The 20,702-nt window shown below is 50.1% G+C and overlaps 1 protein-coding gene and 1 long non-coding RNA gene across 2 annotated transcripts; both read right to left on the reverse strand.

The window, feature by feature from the left end:
• Positions 1 to 1,471: 1,471 nt before the first annotated feature.
• On the reverse strand, positions 1,472 to 16,816 carry paplna (papilin a, proteoglycan-like sulfated glycoprotein). The gene is made up of 27 exons (XM_040200159.2): positions 16,560 to 16,816; positions 15,367 to 15,425; positions 15,110 to 15,213; positions 12,627 to 12,687; positions 12,401 to 12,503; positions 12,121 to 12,251; positions 11,533 to 11,656; positions 11,354 to 11,434; positions 11,114 to 11,286; positions 10,422 to 10,545; positions 10,184 to 10,310; positions 8,327 to 8,531; positions 7,658 to 7,834; positions 7,405 to 7,555; positions 7,223 to 7,306; positions 6,366 to 6,531; positions 6,146 to 6,248; positions 5,921 to 6,047; positions 5,382 to 5,841; positions 4,167 to 4,325; positions 3,965 to 4,092; positions 3,467 to 3,518; positions 3,159 to 3,305; positions 2,801 to 2,928; positions 2,524 to 2,632; positions 2,262 to 2,434; positions 1,472 to 2,062 (listed from the first exon to the last, which is right to left on the reverse strand). The coding sequence occupies exons 2-27, from the start codon at positions 15,415 to 15,417 to the stop codon at positions 1,902 to 1,904; spliced, it is 3,609 nt and encodes a 1,202-aa protein (XP_040056093.2). The 5' UTR covers positions 15,418 to 15,425; positions 16,560 to 16,816; the 3' UTR covers positions 1,472 to 1,901.
• Positions 16,817 to 18,740: 1,924 nt separating this feature from the next.
• On the reverse strand, positions 18,741 to 20,144 carry LOC144388395 (uncharacterized). Its single transcript, XR_013452761.1, has one exon. It is a non-coding gene; the product is annotated as an uncharacterized LOC144388395 (long non-coding RNA).
• Positions 20,145 to 20,702: the final 558 nt, after the last annotated feature.

The raw sequence follows: 20,702 nt of genomic DNA on the forward strand, positions 1-20,702 counted from the left end.
TGCAGAGGAGAGGATGTGGTGCAGGAGCAGCCTCATCGCTCTCTGACAAACGACCGAGGTGCAAACATCCACTTTGCAGAAACGCTTCTCTGCACCCCCCCCCCCCCCCCCACCTATCAACCCCCACCACCCCCACAGAGCACGCAAACAGCTGGAACAAACTCAAACATGTGTGTTTTATGTGTTACAGCAGCTGTTCGTCTGTGAATATGTAATAAGAGCAGTAAAAGAGAAGAGAAGAGTGTTTCTGGTCCCTTTAGGTTCGTTTTAATATGAAACATTATTTGAGATCATTTACTAACATGAATACTGTGTATTTGCCTTAAATGTTCCTCATTGAAAGTGGTGACAAGGGATAAAACGGGAGTAGACGAGTTCTACTGCAAGTAAAAGTCCTGCATTTAAAACATTTAGAACCGCAGAAATACTTCTAAAAATAAAACTACATGTTATGCTAAGTGTCCCATTTCAGAATAACAACAGATGTATTATTGTGTTCCGGTGGTAAAAGTGGAGAAATGTTGTTTATATACGTGAAGCTTCCATTCAGTTGTATTCAATAGGGAAAAAAAATAGATTTTACAAGTTAATTTGAAAAAAACAGATGAAGACCTTTCCTAAATTGAGTAAAGCAAAAATATTTTAGTAGATGTACAAAAAAACAGCTGAATAGAAAAGGTCATGACTGTTGTTGCAAAAGTGCAATTCATTCATTTAATCTCTTAAACGGTAGTAAATGTAGCGCAATAATAAATAGAGTAAACGCATTGAGATGCAGAACATGTAATGAACAAGTCTTTTACATTAACTAGAGTAAAACCATAAGTATCTTTTATTCAGACCTCAGTGGGATTCAAGCTGCTGCACAAACGTCTCTACAAACATGTTTTTATCTCCACTTGTTTCCTTAAAAAACATGTTTGTCTTCACCGTAGTCACATAAACAGGAAACAAAGTGTGCACGACCGCAACAGAAACTGTGTGTGTGTGTGTGTGTGTGTGTGTGTGTGTGTGTGTGTGTGACATCTGTGAGCTACACAAGTATATCTCCTCCCACAGGCCCCGACCTTTGGATTCATCTAGAAGCTGCAGTGAGGAAACGGAGAAGTATGACAGGAATAACGCTCTCGTCCTTATTTATAACTCGACTACATTTTCAAACTGACAAAGTAAAAAAAGACCTGTATTATTTTATGTTATCAACCCTTTACTAAAGAGGACCAGAACCATAATGCGTTTGAGTTTAGTGGACCAGAAAGAAATGGTTTCAGTGTCAATTTGACAACTTTCAACCCCTGAAAAAGTATCCCAGCCTGCTGTAACAATACAAAGGAAACACGTAAATTAAGGAATGTTAGCTGAGCGATATTAAGTGAAACTAGACGGAGAAAGAAGACGTGTTATTTGTCATGTTGAGCTCTTTGGGTCAAATTGGAGCATCAAGTCACAGTGATCCAAATCCACCAGACCCTTTATCAAAATATATTTTTTAATATCAAATAATTACATAGAAATAAACATAACAAAGAGAAAATACAAGTGTTTTTATCAGTGGGATGCCAAACATATTAATCAAAAACAGAGCTGAGGTCAATACAGTTTAATTTCACTGGATTTAAGTGTTGAATCCTTCCAATGACGTTCAAGTACAATAAAGAAAAGTACACGTACAAAGAGAAAATAACTTATTTTAAAGACGTGAGGGTGGAGGAACAAGGAAACCTCCACCCTGTGAACGCCACATTCACACATCCAGTAACCTCTACCAGCTTTACGCAGCACTTCTGAAGACTTTTGGCCAAAGTTTATCGTTGGAAGCTTCAGCTCCAACGTCTCGAGCACGAGGCCTCCGTTGTCCCCTCGCGGTTATTTTAAAAAAAACTAAAAAAAACTGTGTATCTTCATCCTAGACGGGCGAGCCTGCGTTTCCTCTGCGCTTGCCTGGTGCAGCTGGCACAGCAGAAGCTGGAGTAGTACGAGTTGGAGCAAAGTCGGGCATAAACGATCAGCTCGCAGTTGGCGAGCTCGGGCTGGTCCACGCAATCCGCCGGCACGTCGTCACCTGCAACAACAGTCCAAAGGCACTCAGGTTCCCCCTTTTCTCCAGTTTTCACAGAGGGATTCACACACCGGGGGGGTCAAAGCAATAAACGCAGCGGCACTTTCTAATAAACCAGAACCAAAACCATCGATCAGCTTGAAATGGAGGACCGGCGAGCGGCCTGGTGGCGACGTGACGTGCGCCCGACCGCCCTGCTCACCTTCGGCGGCCTTGATGACCCGGACGTCAGCCGTGGCGCTCACCGAGTAGATGCCGGTGTAAGCGTTACAGGTGTACGTGCCCTCGTCCTGAGGCTTGACGTCATTCAGGATCAGGCTGCCGTCAGGCGACGTCTGGATGTTACGACCGTCCGGACGCACCGGTATGCCGTTTCTGCAGTGAAATGATGGATTCATCATCCATTTAGGATTTTCAACAGAAGACGATATTTTACTTGTTTTATTTGTGAGAGTTATGATCACCTGGACCAGCCTATGTTGACGTTGTCTCCTGACACCACGCAGGGGAGCAGCGCCGTGGTGCCTTCAGGCACCTGGATGTTATTGGGAGCCGTGGTGATCTTCAGGTCGGCTGAAACAGGAAAAAATAAATCTTATTAAAAATGACCTTTTTTTTCAGCCAAAGAAAAACCTCCAAAAAACTGCTGAAATATTCTACGCGTCCTCTAAAAACTTAATTTCCCGACAGCGACCTCTGCTGGTGCTGAAGTGAAACGACAGCGTCACACACGAAAGTCACCTTGGACCCTGAGCTGCAGCTGCCGCTGCTCCAGCTGCTGCTGCGAGGACGCCGTGCACGTGTAGACGCCGGAGTCTGAGGACTTCAGGGAGCCGATGGTCAGAGCGCCATCTGAATGTTGGGCGAACCTGCGAATGGGAGGCAGCGAGTCAACACACCTGGTCGCACACGTCTCAGCACGATACTCCTGGATGTAGTTGTTGGCTAAACCTCGGGTGAGATATATATATATATATATATATATATATACGGCAACTTAATTTCAACTGTCTGGTAACAAGAGAGATCAGATTCTTGTCTAGAAAGTCCCTTGGAATCCCAATTAGCTGGTGGATGAGAGGACAGGTGTCACACTCGCCTGGAGCCACTGAGCGAGTGTCCATCTTTACTCCACTGGACGCTGACGGACTGAAGGGCCGAGGGAGGGACGACGGTGCAGGACAGCGTGGCAGTTTGTCCGGCTCGCGTCTCCAGCGAAGACGGGCCCGACCGCTCGATGCTGAAGCTGAGGAGAGGAAGCGGCGACATCCTCGTTTAATGCAGCGATCGACCATCAGAACGCTTCCAGACCATGAAGCTTCATGGATTCCGGGGTTTGGTGCAACTTGAATTCCTATTTTAAAGGAAGACAGACTTGTGTGTGTATAGAAGAGAAATGGTTCTTACCGAGGGAACGGACCGTCTGTGGGCAGTAAGGTGGGAACCTGCTGGGATCCCACTGTGACACACACACACACACACACACACGATGCTCCTGTCACAATTCACTTACATGATGTCACATTCACACATCGAGCATAAAGCAACGTCAGCATGTACTGACGCAACCTCTGACCTCGTCTGTGACATCAGCATCGCCCCGAGCTTCTGGCTTTTTGCGCGACGGACTAATTGGGGTTAAAGTCGGTCAAATTATGGGTTTGACCGACTTTAACCCCAATTAGCTAAATCCACAGCGGGATAAAGTTCTGTATATGCATATCAAAAATGTGCATTCCTTTAGTGAAAGATTAAATTCACTCCCTTTTGCTCGAGGATGCTTGACAGAGATTGCTGAGGTCACATTAGAGCAGATACTCAACCGGAGGAGGATTAAGCCAGATTATTTTTTCCCCTCTTTCCAAGAGACACAGCAACAGATTCCCTACTAACGCTTTGCATTACCTGAGACGGACAGGTGAACGTAGCGGTGGTCTCGCTCCCGCTCACGAGTGGCCACACACAAGAACCAGCCGGAGTCCAGCTGGGAGAGAGGGCCGACCAGCAGGGACCCGTTGGGCTGCCGGTGATGCCTGGAGAGCACGCGAATGAGGAACGGCGACACGGACACGGCGGTCAAACGCACTGCTGGTGTGTTTCTGCAGACCTGCGAGTTGACAGGGGGACGCCGTCTCTTCTCCACTCCACGGTGACGGAGGAGGACGGCGGCGGGCTGACCCGGCAGGGCAGCACGGCCGTCTGGCCCACCAAGGCCTCCACTGTGGACGGGTCGGACTTGTCGATGGTCACTTCCCCGAGGGTCAAACTGAGGGAACGGGACGACGCGAGGACAGAAGGAAGAAAGGAAGGACGGGCGGGGAGGGGGGGGGAGTTGAGAATGAGAGAGTCACTTTATGCGCCACTGTCTTGGGACTTTTACTCGCAGTCACCAAAGGCAAGCATAAAGATCGCCCACAACCTGGCTTCAGAGGAGAGAAGAGACGGAGAGAAACCCGGCTGGGGGCCAAGAGACGAGAGACGAGACGAGACAGACAGATACAAACCAAAGTTTCCCATCAAAGCGTGGAGCGCATGTGAGGCGAAGAACGACGGAGTTTAGTGACAACACAAAAACCAACGAGGCGAAGCATCACAGCGGAACCTTTATTGGTTTGATCCGGTTGACATTGAGGACACAGAGCACGAGGGCGATGGACACGGTGACAGCGGACACGGACTGACACAGACTCCGGACACACAGAGGAAAGTCCCAGAAGCTTTCAGACAGAGGACACGTCCATTTTGAGCTTGTCGACTTCCCCAGACGTCTGGATGAGGTTAAAGGAAGAAAAAAAAAAAAAACACACGGTGCTGCAAGCGTGACAGGGAAAGTCCCGGAGTGGTTGTGGTTGTAAGTGAGGATTGTGTGAGCATCTCAGGGAATGTGTGTGTGTTCAAAGAGCACACGGCGTAAGATAAAGCACACGCATAGAGGATAGCATAATATGTTTAAAGAGTGTGTGATGTCATGATGTACCGACACGCCCTGAAGTGATCGTCTCTGTGTCTTAAATAGCTTTCACGTATTAAAATACTACATTATCAATCAGTCTGTCAACTAAATCTTATTTTTGTTGTATTACTGAAAATATCCAAATGGTCCTAATTGTGGATCTGCTTTATATAAACTTGTTGAGCCGTTTTGTGGGTCTGAGGATGATGCACCAGGTTTGCTCCCTGCAGCTCACTCTCTGGCCCTGCCGGGTGGACCGGGGGCTCCGTCAGCAGGGGGCGGGGGGGCTGTAGACGGCATTATGGGGGCCGGTGGAGGCCGAGCTTTTTTTTTTACCCCCGCGCTCCCTGGGCTCTTTCGTGGTCTTACCTCGCCGCGGGGCCGGCGTGCTGTGCGGCGGCGGCGGTGGCGGCCGGGGCAGGTCGGCGGGGGGGGCGCAGCAGGACTCGGGCCCTGTGGGCGTGGTCGGCGGGGCTCTTGGCCCGCCTGCCGGTGGCCCCGGTCGATCCCCCCTGGACTGTGAAGATCCTCCCCGCGCTGCGCGAGCCCCCAGCCGCCGACCCCCCGGACGCGGCCCTCCCAGCGCCGGGCTCTCTTCTCGGGGTGGGCTCTGCGGCCGGAGGGGCCGGCTCCGGGCCCCGCTGGCTCCTGGCGGGTCCCCGGCAGCCCCTCTGGCACTCCGCCCGGGTCATGAAGTTGTTGCTGTTGCCGTGGCAACCTCCATACCAGAAGTGCACGCACTCGCCGGCGGCGGCGTCGTGGTGGTAGCGCGGCACCCAGGCGCTGCAGGAGCCGGCGGCGCGAGGCAGCGAGCAGATGGAGCGCTCGACTGCAGACAAGACGGAGAAACGTGGGGTCCACTTTCCCTCGCGCGCGCAAAGAAGCTGACATTGAACGTGTTTGCTCACCGTGGTTGGGCGGGTCGGGGCAGCCCTCCCCGCTGGGCCCTCCGGCGGGGGTGGTGCGGTCATAACAGCACCCGAAGGTGGTGAGGCGGCACCCGGCGTCGTTCTCGGTGGGAAGAGAAGGAGCGGCCTGAGGGAGCGCGACATCACCGATTAGAGATAAAAGGGGGCCTCCTGCGACTCGTCAACAGCAGCGCGCACGTGGAGGAGGAACGGCGTTTTGCTCACTGTGGGGGCGAGGGCCGCGGGGGCCGCGGAGGCCGCGTGCTCCACGCAGCCTTCCTTGTCGGGGCCCCAAGCCGCCGTCACTCCGTCTTGGCAGCAGCCGTAACTGACGAACAAGAACAAGATGCAACAATGAAACACTGAATCTGGTGACACCCGGACGAAGGCCCGAACAGAGGACGCGTGTGTTCCCGCAGAGCGGGACGGGTCGCGGTTGGATCACCTGGTCTGGACGCAGTGCGGCTGCACGGGAGCGGGGGCACGTGGGCAGCCCAGACCCCGGGGGCCCCCGGCTGAGGTGCGTCCGTCCGGGCAGCAGCCGTAGTAGGACTGGCTGCAGTGGAGGGCCGCGGCGCGGACCGCGTTCGCCCGTCTCGGCTCCGTCTCCGCTGCGATGAAGAGAACATACGTGCGACACAAAGCGAGAGAGAGAGAGAGAGAGAGAGGTCACGCGTGGCTCCGGGATTCTACAAACGAGTCCGGGCTTCGGTACCCGGAGGACACACAGCCGGTCCCCACAGGTGCAGTCGACCGGAAACCTTTTTTGTGATGGAGCGGAAGGGAATGAACTGGGACGAGTTCCAGCCGTCAGAGTGGACAATCTGACAGGAAATGAACCAACACAACTTGAAAAAAGGCCACAACATACCAGATACACAACGGCCAGCAGCTGCACACTTCAGTGCTTTGGAAATATTTTAATCGGGTCGACAATGCCCGCGGACCCCTGAAAACATGTTGATCAGACCTGGATAATTGGTGGTGTGGGGGGGGAGTTACATCAGCAGAGAGGATGGGGTGCAGAGGAACTGAGGGCAAACAACCATTAGGGTGCAGTCACACCTTTAGTTTTTTTTGGAAGTACACATATAAGATTTACTGGTGTAACTTCATTAGAGGAATAATGCAGATGAGTTAAGCTTTGCTGAAACTAGATCTTTAAGATCTTCTATTCCGAAAGCATTTAAGGACGAATCGGCTGTCAAATCCCCTGAGGTGTTTTTATCAATGAACTATAACAACCACGGCAGAGAAAAACCTGCTATGGATGTAGAACGGTATTTAAGCTTCGAGTCCAACCTGTCGCCTGGTCCGGCACATGAAGCTGGAAGACCGTCTGTGCGCGGTCGTCGTGTCCTCGTGTGTCCTGGACGCTGGGAACCTCTGCGCGCAAACAGACCCCCCAACCAACAGAAAGCAGTGAGAGCAGCGCAGGACGCAGTGACGGGCTGATGCGTTGTGTTTTCGGCGCGTGTTCTCACCCTGCGGCCTGTAGCAGGACTGGCTGTTGCAGAGCTCCACGGTGGAGGGTTTGGGCTCGGCGTCGCATCGGGCCACCGGGTACAGGCGCCTCTCTCGGTCGGCGCAGATCACCCGGCGCTCCCGCGAGCCGGAGCCGCAGCTCCTGGAGCACTGCACGGTGGGGGAGGGGGGGAGAAGAGAAGCGTTGATCGCGGGACAGCGCGGCTTCGCGTTCAGCCGCCACACAAGGGAGCCGTTTGCGCGGCGTCTCACCAGTCCCCAGTCCCCGACGTGCCAGCCAATCTGCCTCAGGCAGGACGCCGTCTCGCAGGGTCGCACGGCGGCCGGGCGCAGCAGGGCGCCGCAGGAGGGCTCCTCCAGGAGCGTCCCCGCCGAGCCCACACAGGCGACCTCCCGGGTCTGCTCGCCCGGGCCGCAGGTCACGGAGCACTGCGCACACAACAGCACGCATTGGCGAAGAAGAGTAGACTCGTATCTGCAGCGTGTCTCAAAGACTGAGAGCTTATGGGCGCTTTCTGGCTTCAGTTTGGGATAGAATGTCATTTGGACTTTTGCATTTAGGAGCTGAGCATCTGATCTTCCTTTTAGATGGATACAAACTACATATAAAGAAACATTTCCTTTCCTGCTGAAGAGAAAGATATTTAGGTTGCTGCTTTTTCTGCAGACCTTAAAGTAAACTCACACAACTCATTGCTCATATAACCCGTTTATTATGTGGTTACATTTTTTATATTAATCAATTTTCACTCATCTTCACTTGTTCAACCACTTTCTAGCCGCTTTCTCGATCAAGCTTAATAAATTTAGCAGTTTTTCACTCTAGTTAGAATATAAGAGCTTAAAGTGTGAGCTTCGTATGCTGATAATTCATTAATTCATCGTTGAATTAAGAGTAAATAAAGTTTGTGTCTCTCTCACCGCGCTCCATCCGGTCACTTGGTACTCTGCACACTCCTGCATGTTGCAGGTCTGCAGGGTGGGCGGCGCCTCCGAGTAGGCGGCGCAGACGGCGTCCTCGACAACGCGGGGGCCCGCGGCATCATGGGAGACACACTGCACGCTGCGCACCTGGGAGCCTCCACCACAGGTGACGGAGCAGGCGTTCCACTCTCCGGTTTCCCAGCTGGAACAAGGAGACACGAGGAAGAGGAGAGAGAGAGAGAGAGAGAGAGAGAAGCAAAACGAAAACTTGTCAGACGGGTCAAGAGACATTATTTCAAAACAGTATTGGTGCAAAATGGGATGGAAAACATAAGAAAAGGTAAAACATCCCAACCCCACTTTGCATTCGTCAAAATGTCCATCACAGATTGACAGATTTCTGACCCAAAGTCCAAACGTATTTAAGATGATGTGAAACAAAAAACAACTCCTTAAAAGTAAGAAGCTGGATGCAGATATACTTGTTAATTTTGCTCAATTAACAACTTGAAATGATAAACTGAATGTTAAATTTTACATTCTACCATCGAATTGATCTGACTAATGGTCCCATTTACAACCATTCTAATTGGATCAGATGGACGCAAGTGTTTTGGAATAAAATAAAATGCATTGTTTTAACAAAGCTACTAAAGAACTAAACAAGGAACAACACGTGCGTTTTGGAGATGCAGTGTTAATGAAAACCAGCAGCTGGAGGACAGAAATGATTCTCCACCTCTTGGTTACTTTGATCACGAGAAGCATCAATCACAAAGATCGGAAAGAATCCGCTGCTCGTGGCCGATATCTTTCAATCGAGGGATAACGAGGGGGCCGCTGTCGCCACCCGGGGCGTCCTGAACATCTCGGGTTTCCGAGCAGCGGCACCAAAGAAGAGAGGCAGGAAATACCAGAGAGTCGCTGACCGGAGCCCCGGCTATTTACTCCCACCCTCGCCGCCGCCTGTGTCCCGCTCACTTGTACGCAATCCCCAACGCCGCCCCGCATGACGACCTTCGACCTTCAACAAACAACACAGCAGCTACGCCAACGCACGGGGAGTTTTTAACACAGCTCGCTAAAGCGACCAGGCAGCCGCCCAGCTCAGCGATCAGGTGCAGGGGCCACAGGCTGGGAGGCTGGAGGAGGAGGAGGAGGAGGAGGCGGTTTCTTTGATGGAGATCTGGCGTCAAATCTCCGCTCGGTCGCCCCGGGGAGAGCGCTGTTAAGTGTTTGTGTGTGTGTGAGAGACTAATGGGGATCATTAAAAGGCTGGAAGGAGATCTCTGAGCTGGACAGTTGTTGCCTTTGTTCTCTCGCCGCGTGGAGGAACGAGGCTTTGCGCTAAACACAGATGATATCGAGTCAAACGCATCCGACGGGGGAGGGCTCGACATGCGTCGCACTTCGGGAATGCATTTTTTTGAGACTTGGCTAAAGCTTTTTTTCACTTTCTGTAAGCCAATGGAAAGTAGAGAATGAAAATTATTTAAGAAAATTGCTATAAAAAAAAAAAAGAGATTTTGCATGCAGAGAAAATGATAGAAACTGATGACCTAATGATTGAGATCCCCCCCCGTGTGTTTGCTAAAACTCTAAACACTACGACTACCGAGCCCGAGTTACCTGAACACACAGGCTCTGGGCCTTTTTGAGGATCTCCACAACTGTGGTGGATACAGGTACGCCATCCTTTCAGACAGTCACAACACGCACGCAGGAGTCATCCGGCTGCACCTTTTTCCACTTTTTACGAGCTCAGCCCAAAAAGAAGCGACACTCCCGATAGAACAAGAAATAAAATGAAGTCCACAGAATTACACGTTTCTACAGGTGATTTCTTTTGTTTACCTTCGTACGTGTGGGCACGCATGGGCGTTGCATGTGCGGTTGGTTTGAGGCATCGGCAGAGATGCGCAGAGGTAGTCGGGGTACGACTCGTTGTCAATGGTGCAGAAGACCGAGCGGGACTGGTACCCTGATGGCGGCGAGAATGAGAAGCGACTTGAGACATTTCACAGGAAGCAGGTGTAAACACGCCCTGGTCTGCATTCAGAGATGACTGGATGTGTTCGTTTGAGACTCGGACCTGAATCACACTCTGCGCTGCAGGAAGTCCAGGATCCAAAACTCCAGTAGTAGCCTTGTCTGGAGCGTCCGTTGGGAAGATAAAATTCGTACTCCACTCCTTGGTTTGGCTCCTGGCTGATCAGCTGAGAGGGTCGGGCCGCAAAGATAGAGATCAGTTGCTCAGGATGTCCGTCAAAGTGCAGATTCCTTTCTCTAAAGTCACCAATGTCCCGAAAGATTCTCTCTGATCGCAACTTTTATTCATGGATACACAGACCTCAAATCCTAATGTTTTGTGAATTGTTCAGGAATTAGGCTCCAATTCCTATTTTTGGGGGGTTTTGAGGGCAGTAAACAAGCTGTGAACACAAGGCTGCATTTTATCCCCTCAGGTTCATATGGATGAATGTGAATCGCCTTAAACATCCAATAAAGCAACGATTTACAACTAAATCCAATATTTACTCTCCTTTTTGCTCTGTTTGGCTCTCCACCTACTTCTGAGGGGAACCTCTTGCTTTTTCGCCGCTAAATGCCAGTTGTTAACTTTGCCCGTATTCTGTTTGTGGCTCAGAACGCATCATCAAACTTATTTGGTTGAAAACAGCTGCCCGCTGTTACACGGCCACTGCATCCTTTGCTTTTCTAAAAAACATGTATTAGGGAGAAGGTCTGAGCCAAACATTTGCCGTAGAGAAAAGAATCGGTCACCTCGACAACCAGGGGTTCGGTGGTGGGGCCGCGGCCGATGACGGTTTCAGGGACGTTGTCCCCCTCGGCCCCTCGCTGGTAGTACAGAACCGTCCCAGCAATGGGCGTCGACCTGGAGAACTCAATCACCCAGTGGCCGTTGAGGTAGTACTCGCCGCGCAGGTTTTTGATAGCTGGCGGCGCACAGAGGAGACGGTCAGGTTGCGATGACAGAAGAAACCGCTGATCCTCAAAACTCACCCAGGTAGTTGCGTGTGGCCACTGTCTCCCTGATGCTGATGGTCGTGGCTCCGACGGGGATGATGAACATCTGGTTGTAGCCTGAGAAGCAAAAAAAAAAAAACGAGACACATTCCAAACACACGAGACGCTGCAAAGTCAAAGTGAAAAGGGCCGAGCGGACTCAACGCGCGGCGTACCGGTGGGGAGGCCGCGCACGGAGAAGCTGTTCTTGACTCGGTGGCAGGACTGTCCGTTGCCCCCACACTGCAGGCAGGGGTCCTCCTGCCGAGCAGACTCCAGCGTGTTGTCGCAGCCGAGGCGCTGAGGAGGGTAAAGCGGGGGAAACGCGTTATCAGAAAAAACATACATAAACCCCTTCGAACCGGCAAAGGTCCAGTCGCAGAAGTGAAGGTTTCCGAACCGATACGAGAGCTGGTTGGAGAGAAAAGTAGACCTGTGGCAACACGATCTTTCTGTGAAGGCAACAACCTCGCAATAATGTTGAAAAATAAAACGTGAGAAGCACGGGGGTTTATTTGACAGCCAGAGAGGAGGTGAAGAGGGCTCGATGTCAGAGGTTAAATAGAGGAGGTGTTTGATATTACCACATAGTGAAACTAATCTTTCCTCCTGCTGCTGCTTGGCTCCTCTCGGTGTGTCCACTGTTGTTAATGAGCCAATGACGTGTTTCATTCCTGGGACTTTGATCTGATAGTAAAATGACGGGTTCATCCTCATTTGGACTGTGCCCATGTGCGCGTGTTTGTGTGCGGAGAGCGGCCCACCTTGCAGACTCCCCCCACACAGACGTCCCTCCGTCCGGGGTGGCAGGACGTCCCGTCCACCACGGCGCTGCGGTGGCGGTAGAAGAAGTTCTCTCCTCTGGGGATGCAGTTCAGCTCGCAGGCGTTCTCGGCTGTCGGCGACACCAGCGTTCCGTTTAGAATAAAGGTTGTTTCCCCAAATTGACCCCACCGGGGGTGTGGGGGCGGGGGTGGGGAGGGGGGGGGGGTTCTGGAGGACATTACCTGCTGTTGCAAATACTACTTTTACGTTGCTTCTTACCTCCGTAATACGGGAGCCACTTGTAGAGTTTCCCCTGGAAGTTGGTGCCATCGAACTGGGAGCACTGCTCTTCACGGAAGTCCTTGGACCCCTCGGGACAGTCCTGAGCGGGACAATGGGGGGGACAAAGTTAAACCTCCTTTCAGCAGATACAGTCAAAGCATAACAGCCCACACAATATTCTCAACGTGAGGACCATTGTCTCGGGTTCGTTTGTTTCGTTCACCTGGATGTTGCAGGTGCGGTAGGACTTGTCTGGTCCCACACAGTTGTGTCCTCCATCCGTCCTGCGTGTAGAAAGGTTAAAGGTCAAATAAACCTCACATGAGCCTGCAATGATGAATGAATGAATGCGCCCAGTTTTAAAGGGCTTATCCACATGTTGAGTATTGCGCTCTGTATGAAGCTGAGGGAACTGTTAGAAACATGACAAAGGAAGGTGAAACGTGAAGCACACACCAGACAGACTTTTAAAAAGTGAAGCTCTAAAAATCCCCTTTTGTGTCTTTTCTGAGTACACCTTCATTTTAACACACAAACGGATAACAAGTCTCTAAATAACAAGTTTCAGACATTAAGTGTTATTCCCCTTTTAATCTCCGCATGTAATAAAAAGAAAACAAGCTCCCGGAATCCGGTGAAGCCAGAAAATTGGCACAAATAACCGTGGCACGCGGCGCTGAACCGTGAGACAGCGGTTTGTTTCACCATCCGTCCTCCCGGCTGCGCTGACTCGTGATTAAGTCACCTCCCAAAGTACCTGCCCTTAAGCTCCGAGAAAAGAACACGCTGCTGGCAGCACGCCACAACCGAAAACATGCCCAAACAACTCAAACAACTCCCTTCCATTTTTTGGAGTGGGAAATAAACATTTGGAGTATCAACCTGTATTTTTAATTTAAAAAGGCCCATAACATTAAAACTCAATTATTGATGCAGAAGATTTTTATATATTATAGGCGATGAGGTGAGGTAAATTTCAAATGTAAAGCACCCAATGAGTCAACGGCAGCTTAATCATGGTATCTAAAAGATTCTGTCAGACAAGATTAGGTGCAGTGGGCGGGGCTTCGTCCTTGTCAGTCATCCTTCAGCTACAGACGGGAAACAGACTCACTGGGAGCGTGAGTCATCCACCGAGTGACTGGACATGTCGGAAACCAGCATCTCACACGGATCAATAGAAAACAGCAAACATCACCAACCGTAGAGAGAACTACGACGCCCTACGCTTTCTCCTTCCCATGAATGCAACACAGTCTCAAACAGGTGAATCAGAAAACTGTTCGGACACGTTGAAGAAACAGCTCATTGTGGATACCTGCTCTCTGTTTTTTATTAAATTCCCTTTATTGCTCAACAAGACGCACCCATTTTCTAGTGAGTATCTTAGTTATGGATTTAAAATGTGACTTAAGCACAGAAGTATCATTAGCCAAAGGGAGGAGGGGTGGCAGCAGAGAAGGCGGGAGGCATTGGAGGGTTAGTACAGTAGGAAGGTAGGAGGCATTGGAGGGTTAGTAGAGGAGGAAGGTAGGAGGCATTGGAGGGTTAGTACAGTAGGAAGATGGGAGGCATTGGAGGGTTAGTACAGTAGGAGGCATTGGAGGGTTAGTACAGTAGGAAGATGGGAGGCATTGGAGGGTTAGTACAGTAGGAGGCATTGGAGGGTTAGTACAGTAGGAAATATGGGAGGCATTGGAGGGTTAGTACAGTAGGAAGGTAGGAGGCATTGGAGGGTTAGTACAATAAGAAGGTGGGAGGCATTGGTGGGTTAGTACAGTAGGAAGGTGGGAGGCATTGGAGGGTTAGTAGAGTAGGAAGGTGGGAGGCATTGGAGGGTTAGTAGAGTAGGAAGGTGGGAGGCATTGGTGGGTTAGTACAGTAGGAAGGTGGGAGGCATTGGTGGGTTAGTACAGTAGGAAGGTGGGAGGCATTGGAGGGTTAGTTGAGGAGGAAGGTAGGAGGCATTGGAGGGTTAGTACAGTAGGGAGGTAGGAGGCATTGGAGGGTTAGTAGAGTAGGAAGGTAAGAGGCATTGGTGGGTTAGTACAGTAGGAGGCATTGGTGGGTTAGTACAGTAGGAGGCATTGGAGGGTTAGTAGAGTAGGGAGGTAGGAGGCATTGGAGGGTTAGTAGAGGAGGAAGGTAGGAGGCATTGGTGGGTTAGTAGAGTAGGAAGGTGGGAGGCATTGGTGGGTTAGTAGAGTAGGAAGGTGGGAGGCATTGGTGGGTTAGTAGAGTAGGAAGGTGGGAGGCATTGGTGGGTTAGTAGAGTAGGAAGGTGGGAGGCATTGGTGGGTTAGTAGAGTAGGGAGGTAGGAGGCATTGGAGGGTTAGTAGAGGAGGAAGGTAGGAGGCATTGGTGGGTTAGTAGAGTAGGGAGGTAGGAGGCATTGGAGGGTTAGTAGAGGAGGAAGGTAGGAGGCATTGGTGGGTTAGTAGAGTAGGGAGGTAGGAGGCATTGGAGGGTTAGTAGAGGAGGAAGGTAGGAGGCATTGGTGGGTTAGTAGAGTAGGGAGGTAGGAGGCATTGGAGGGTTAGTAGAGGAGGAAGGTAGGAGGCATTGGTGGGTTAGTAGAGTAGGGAGGTAGGAGGCATTGGAGGGTTAGTAGAGGAGGAAGGTAGGAGGCATTGGTGGGTTAGTAGAGTAGGGAGGTAGGAGGCATTGGAGGGTTAGTAGAGGAGGAAGGTAGGAAGGACACGTACCTTAGTGTGATACAGCGTCTGGTTCTCATGGTCACTCCGCTGCCACAGCTGCGGCTGCATTCTCCAAAAGGACCCCATGAGTCCCAGTGATCCACACCGGGCACCTGGACACCACACACCAGTACACACACTCATTTCTAAAGCAACGTGGACCAACAAGGGAGTTGTGTTGTCTAACATTCTAAAACATGTTCCTCCACCCAGCATTAGTTGTTAGAGTGCGTTTGTTTTCAGTTCTTCGTCGACTGGAAGTTTACCGTGAGCACCGGAGCCAACAGCAGCTGCAGGATTCCCAGAGGAAGGAGCATCTCGTTCCCTGGGAAAAGAAAAAAAGACACTTCCAGGGTCAGTCAGTGGGACTAGAGGCTTTCACACATTGAGTGGAAACTGCGACTGATGGGAGGTGCAAGGCAGCACAATCTATGAGGACATGTGGGGGCAGAAAGACGGCTCCTCTCAGCTGATCCAACAGCAACAAACACGAAACAATAACACACACACACACACACACACACACACACACACAGCGTATTAGCCCTCGGGCTTGGCTGGCAGTTAGCTTTGTTGCCCTGCAGCATTTCCTGAAAAATGTCCATGTGTGTAAATCAGTTGTATGTGGCAATGATTTAGTTTAAGCACAAGAGGAAGTTTCAACAGCAGATCCTGTGGTTTTACTCTGCAGACAGACAATAAACAGCTGCGTAAAGTTTGTGCCTGATGAAATCCTAGAAGTTTATTTTCAATCAAGAAGAGAGTCATTTAAGCCGTAAACAGAAAGTAATTTAATCCAATAGTTGTTGAACATCATTCATTTAGATTTATTATTCATCTTTTTTTTGTTACATTTGAATAAAAGTTGTCTCTCTTGTTCATATGTCACAATGGAATTGGAGAAAGAGTCAATTCTTTGTTTTGTATATTTTTTTCTAAATTTGATGGACCAAACGTTGTTGATGAAATTGACTAGATAATTAAATTAATTAGTCGCGGTTGCAGCTCCAAAGTCACTGAAGCTGTGTGGATCCAACATTCCAACAAAGCTTTTCAGAGTCACACCTCTGTGAGGAAAAGGGATTTTTGTGAGCTCACTCAACAGCAGCCTTATTTTTTTCCTTAAAAAAGTTAATTAATTGCTCAACATCTCATAGAGTCTTTCTCCTCAGCTCATAACAACCAATTATTCCAAAGCCAGCTGTCATCGTTATGATAATAAAGGTTCCCCGTTTACTTTCCTCCCATAATGTCTCTGTGCTCTCGCCATTTTATTCCAACTTTATTAAATCTCTCTAATATTCCAGGTTCGTTTTGCGTCATATTCATACTTAAACAGTTGCTTCTTCACATCGTAACTGATTCAGTCCGTCAAAGCACGGCGCAAAAAAAAAGATTCCTGCTTCAGAAAATTCTGTTATTTAAAAGACATACGAGAAGAGACACCGGGGTTACTCACCGAGTCTGACGGCTGCAAATAAAAAGAAATGCGCTTTTTCTTGGAGACCAAAACCGCCGGTGGATCCTTCGGAGGAGCAGAAGGACTGAAGGAGCTGCTGAGAGGTTCTGCAGACTTCTGGATTTATGAGGAGAGTCTCCTCTCTCTCTCTGCCTCGTTGTCTCTCTCTCTCTCTCTCTCTCTCTCTCTGCCTCTGTGTCTCTCTCTCTCTCTCTCTCTCTCTCTCTCTCTCTCTGCCTCTGTGTCTCTATGTCTCTCTCTCTCTCTCTCTCTCTCTCTGCCTCTGTGTCTCTATGTCTCTCTCTCTCTCTCTCTCTCTCTGCCTCTATGTCTCTCTCTCTCTCTGTGTCTCTATGTCTCTCTCTCTCTCTCTCTCTCTGCCTCTGTGTCTCTCTCTCTCTCTCTCTGCCTCTGTGTCTCTATGTCTCTCTCTCTCTCTCTCTCTCTCTCTGCCTCTGTGTCTCTATGTCTCTCTCTCTCTCTCTCTCTCTCTCTGCCTCTATGTCTCTCTCTCTGTGTCTCTATGTCTCTCTCTCTTTCTCTCTCTCTCTCTGTGCCTCTATGTCTCTCTCTCTCTGTCTTTATGTCTCTCTCCCCCCTCTCTCTCTCTCTCTCTCTGTCTTTATGTCTCTCTCCCCCCTCTCTCTCTCTCTCTCTGTGTGTCTCTCTCTCTCTCTGTGTCTCTATGTCTCTCTCTCTCTCCCCCCCTCTCTCTCTCTCTATGTCTCTCTCTCTCTCCCCCCCCCTCTCTCTCTCTCTCTCTCTCTCTCTGTGTCTCTATGTCTCTCTCTCTCTCTCCCCCCTCTCTCTCTCTCTCTGTGTCTCTCTCTCTCTCTCTCTCTCTCTCTCTCTCCGCAGCGTCACCGGCGCACTTTTTTTAAACCTGTAATTTCAGCAACAGTTAATCGACGCGGTCGTTTGTTGTGCGCACGTCCAGCGTGGTTTATTCCCACTCGGCTGTGTGTCACTGTAATGTTTTCCCACTCCACGTACCGCAAAGATGGCTATTTCTAGCTGAAATGGGCCCAACGTGTCAACTACCGTCGAAACAAGTCAAACTATCTATGAAAACGGTGTATTTTACACATAAACCAAAGTATTGGAATCTGAAATTTGTGACTTTTTTTTAATTTTTATAATTGAATCCCTTTAATAGTCGCTCAAATATTTAGATGCGAATCAAACGTTATGGACAGAACGAGCTGTAGGGTTCATCCTCTGGGCATTGAGCAGAATGCTAACCAACAGCTAACAGTGCTAAACAGCGCTGAGAGCTAACGGTGTTCCCCTGGGAGGGGAGGGGAGGGTTAACGCTCAGGTAGACGTTAATCCACGATGTCCTCACATGGAAAATAGGTGTTTGCTGCTCCGGATCACGCATGTTTACGCTTGTGCGCTTTTTGAGCCGATAAAGGTAAAAAAAAAAAAAAAAAAACATCATTTCCTGAAGTTGATCTTTAACTTTGTCTTCATCATTCAAAGGACTGGCCTTAAATACATAAAGGCTCTTTGGAGAACTGTGTTTGAGAACATAGAAATTTGATTATTTTGGGTTTTAAGGAGGAAACCGCCACTCCAAGGCTGTGTTTAAATCTCTGCCTATACGCTCTGAGGTTCAACCCCCCTCGTCTCCTCTCTCTAGGACGGGAGGTTCTGTGAAATAAACGGAGAGCCACGGACCTGCAAGATCGTCCAAAAGCCCGTTGGACCCTCATGTCTGATCATCCGGTCTCACATGGGATCACGAGGCCTAGAATGGCTCAGTCAGCGTAAACATTTAAAATCACTTCGCGGGTAACCGTCACCTTTTCTGGAGGCGAGGAACGTGGTGAAACACCTCGCCGGTTCCACGGACCATCACGGTGGGCTTCATCTGAACCTTCTCACGGAGGAAACCACGTTCACAGCTTCTGAACAGCCTGAGCAGCAGCATCCGAGTGGTTCGTAGCATGACGTTCACCATCATGTACTCACCAGTATTGTTTGTGAATGTATTTTACGATGCGCGATGCGCTCGCATACACCTGTTGGCTAATAATAGTGGGACTATTTTAATGGTTTATTTAGTTTATGTGTCGAACATGCTTAAAGCTGCACATGGATGCTTCATTGAATCCAATCACATCATTAATATCTGTACGTTTCAAGTTGTACCTGTTGCAAAAAGCAGCTTCCAGTCAGTTTCAGGAATCCACTGAGCATTTGCCCTTTATTGGAGCACATGGACCATGTGGGGGGGGGGGGCAGGTTGACGTCTCCAACCTCACAAGATTAAGTAGGGAGGGATAAAGAGGTATTTTTAGCACTTTGACTCTACAGACACTAGAAATAGAGGACCACCCACTTCTGCTGGTCCTTCACGCTGCAGAATAACATGAGATGAGATCCGTACAGGAGCAGCGTGGCTCAGCTGCTGTTTGATGATAGAAACTTAATGAGCACAACGCCATTTGACCCCCCCACCACCACCACCACCACCACCACCACCACCAGGTTTCCTCTTTTTACACTTCCACATTTTTGGGAGTCTTCCAGCTCTGATTCCTGGTCATTAAGTCTAGCCACGGCTTTAAAAACAGCCCTAAGCCACAGGATCCACGTAACATCGAAATTACTAAGCTCTCCTACTTAAAATGTACACATATGTAGACAAAAAAAAACACGTTCTATAGGTTCCCAGTTCAGCCTTCGTGCCCACCCAGTATTTAGAGATCTTGCAAGGAGCTGCTTTTCCCCTCCATCAGCCTCGTCCAAGTCTTCCTCAGTCTTCCTCCGGGACTCCAGCAGGGTCACGTCCACCGTTTTCTTTGTCCTCTCTGTGGGCCTTCAGAGCTGCCGACTCAGCTTCTGCGCCTGCCTCTCCTTCGCGTTAAAGGCGTGTTTTGTGTCCATGAGCTGCTCGATGACCTCCTTGGCCTCCTTCATCTCCGCAGCCAGCTGGTTGTACTTCTCCAGCAGCTCCTGGTTCTCCCTCCGGACCTCCACCACCAGCAGGCTCAGCTCCTCGCTCTGCTTCCCGCAGTGCACCTTCAGCTGCTCCATCTCCGACAGCGTCTCCTCCATGCGCTTCACCAGGCCCTCCAGCTTGTCCTTGGACATCTCCGAAGTGCTTTTGCTCACCTTTACCCGGGGTTCTGTTCGTGGTGTCTGAGCTTTGGCTCCTTTCTTCTGCGGCGTCGAGAGCGATTACCGAGGCGTAATCCTCGGTTCCTCACTCGTCCCACACGGAGGGGACGTCCCGCCCTGCACAGTAATCCCCTTAGCGGAGCTATCCTGGGACAGCTGCCGCGTTGCCTCCTGGTCAGTCGAGTCCAACGTGTGTACAAAGAGGACAGTGATGGTCACTCTGCTTAAAGAAACACAACGCGAGGAAACACGGGCTTCGTCGCTCATCTTCGGTTAAGTCTTTATTTGGGGTTAATCCTTTTTATTTCTGGGAAAAGCCGCCCAAAGGGCTTCAGTGACTTAATCTGAACAGAACAGGTGCCGGAGCAGAAGAAGCCTGCTGGAGGAACTGTGTGGTTCACCGGCGCCGCAGCAGCAGCAGCGACCCGCATGAGCCAGGGAAGAGGCCTCCGCCGGGCTAGTCGCAGTGTGACGCTAAGCATTCTGGGTAAGCTGCCATAGTGTGCCACTGTCCCGGCCCGCGAGGCCAAACGGTCCCCATGGGGACAGCTAATGCGTCCAGTGCCGGGGGGGGAGGGGGGGGCGCCAACAACGCCGGGAGGGGCCGCTGAGTGGAGACCAGGGCACAGGAGGCAGGAGTGACCTTTGACCTTTGATGGAGCGAGACCAGTGCAGCTCCACTGAGGGAATCAGAGCTGGTAAAAGTTTAGTGTTGTAAAGTTATCCAGTGGTGGAAAGCAACTAAATATACGTATCAAAGTACTGCGGAAAGTGTTATATTTGAGTATTTACATCTTCCTCTACTTTATACTGCAGTATCATTCAGAGTAATGTTTGCCTTCGGGGTAGTAATCCAACAACAACCCTAGCAGGTCCTCCTAGTATTACCGAGTACTTTTATTTTTCATACTGCTAATAATATTTGAGTGCATGTGGAGAGACGTGATGGAACTTGAGCAAAGGATGAAAACAGTTCAGCGACCTAAAGGGAGCAGTAAAGCATTCAATCCAGCCCAT

The sequence above is a fragment of the Gasterosteus aculeatus genome, chromosome 15 (genome assembly GCF_964276395.1).
Source record: "Gasterosteus aculeatus chromosome 15, fGasAcu3.hap1.1, whole genome shotgun sequence".
Lineage (NCBI taxonomy): Eukaryota > Metazoa > Chordata > Actinopteri > Perciformes > Gasterosteidae > Gasterosteus > Gasterosteus aculeatus.

What these genes read in the sequence shown, in the direction of transcription:
- paplna (XM_040200159.2), bottom strand. Translation starts at nt 15,417, where the DNA reads ATGCTCCTTCCTCTGGGAATCCTGCAGCTGCTGTTGGCTCCGGTGCTC. An exon ending in GCGTGCCCACACGTACGAAG is followed by an intron (nt 8,532 to 10,183) that starts GTAAACAAAAGA and finishes TCCTTGTTCCAG; the next exon opens with CTGGGAAACCGGAGAGTGGA. An exon ending in GTCAACATAGGCTGGTCCAG is followed by an intron (nt 2,435 to 2,523) that starts GTGATCATAACT and finishes ATTTCACTGCAG; the next exon opens with AAACGGCATACCGGTGCGTC.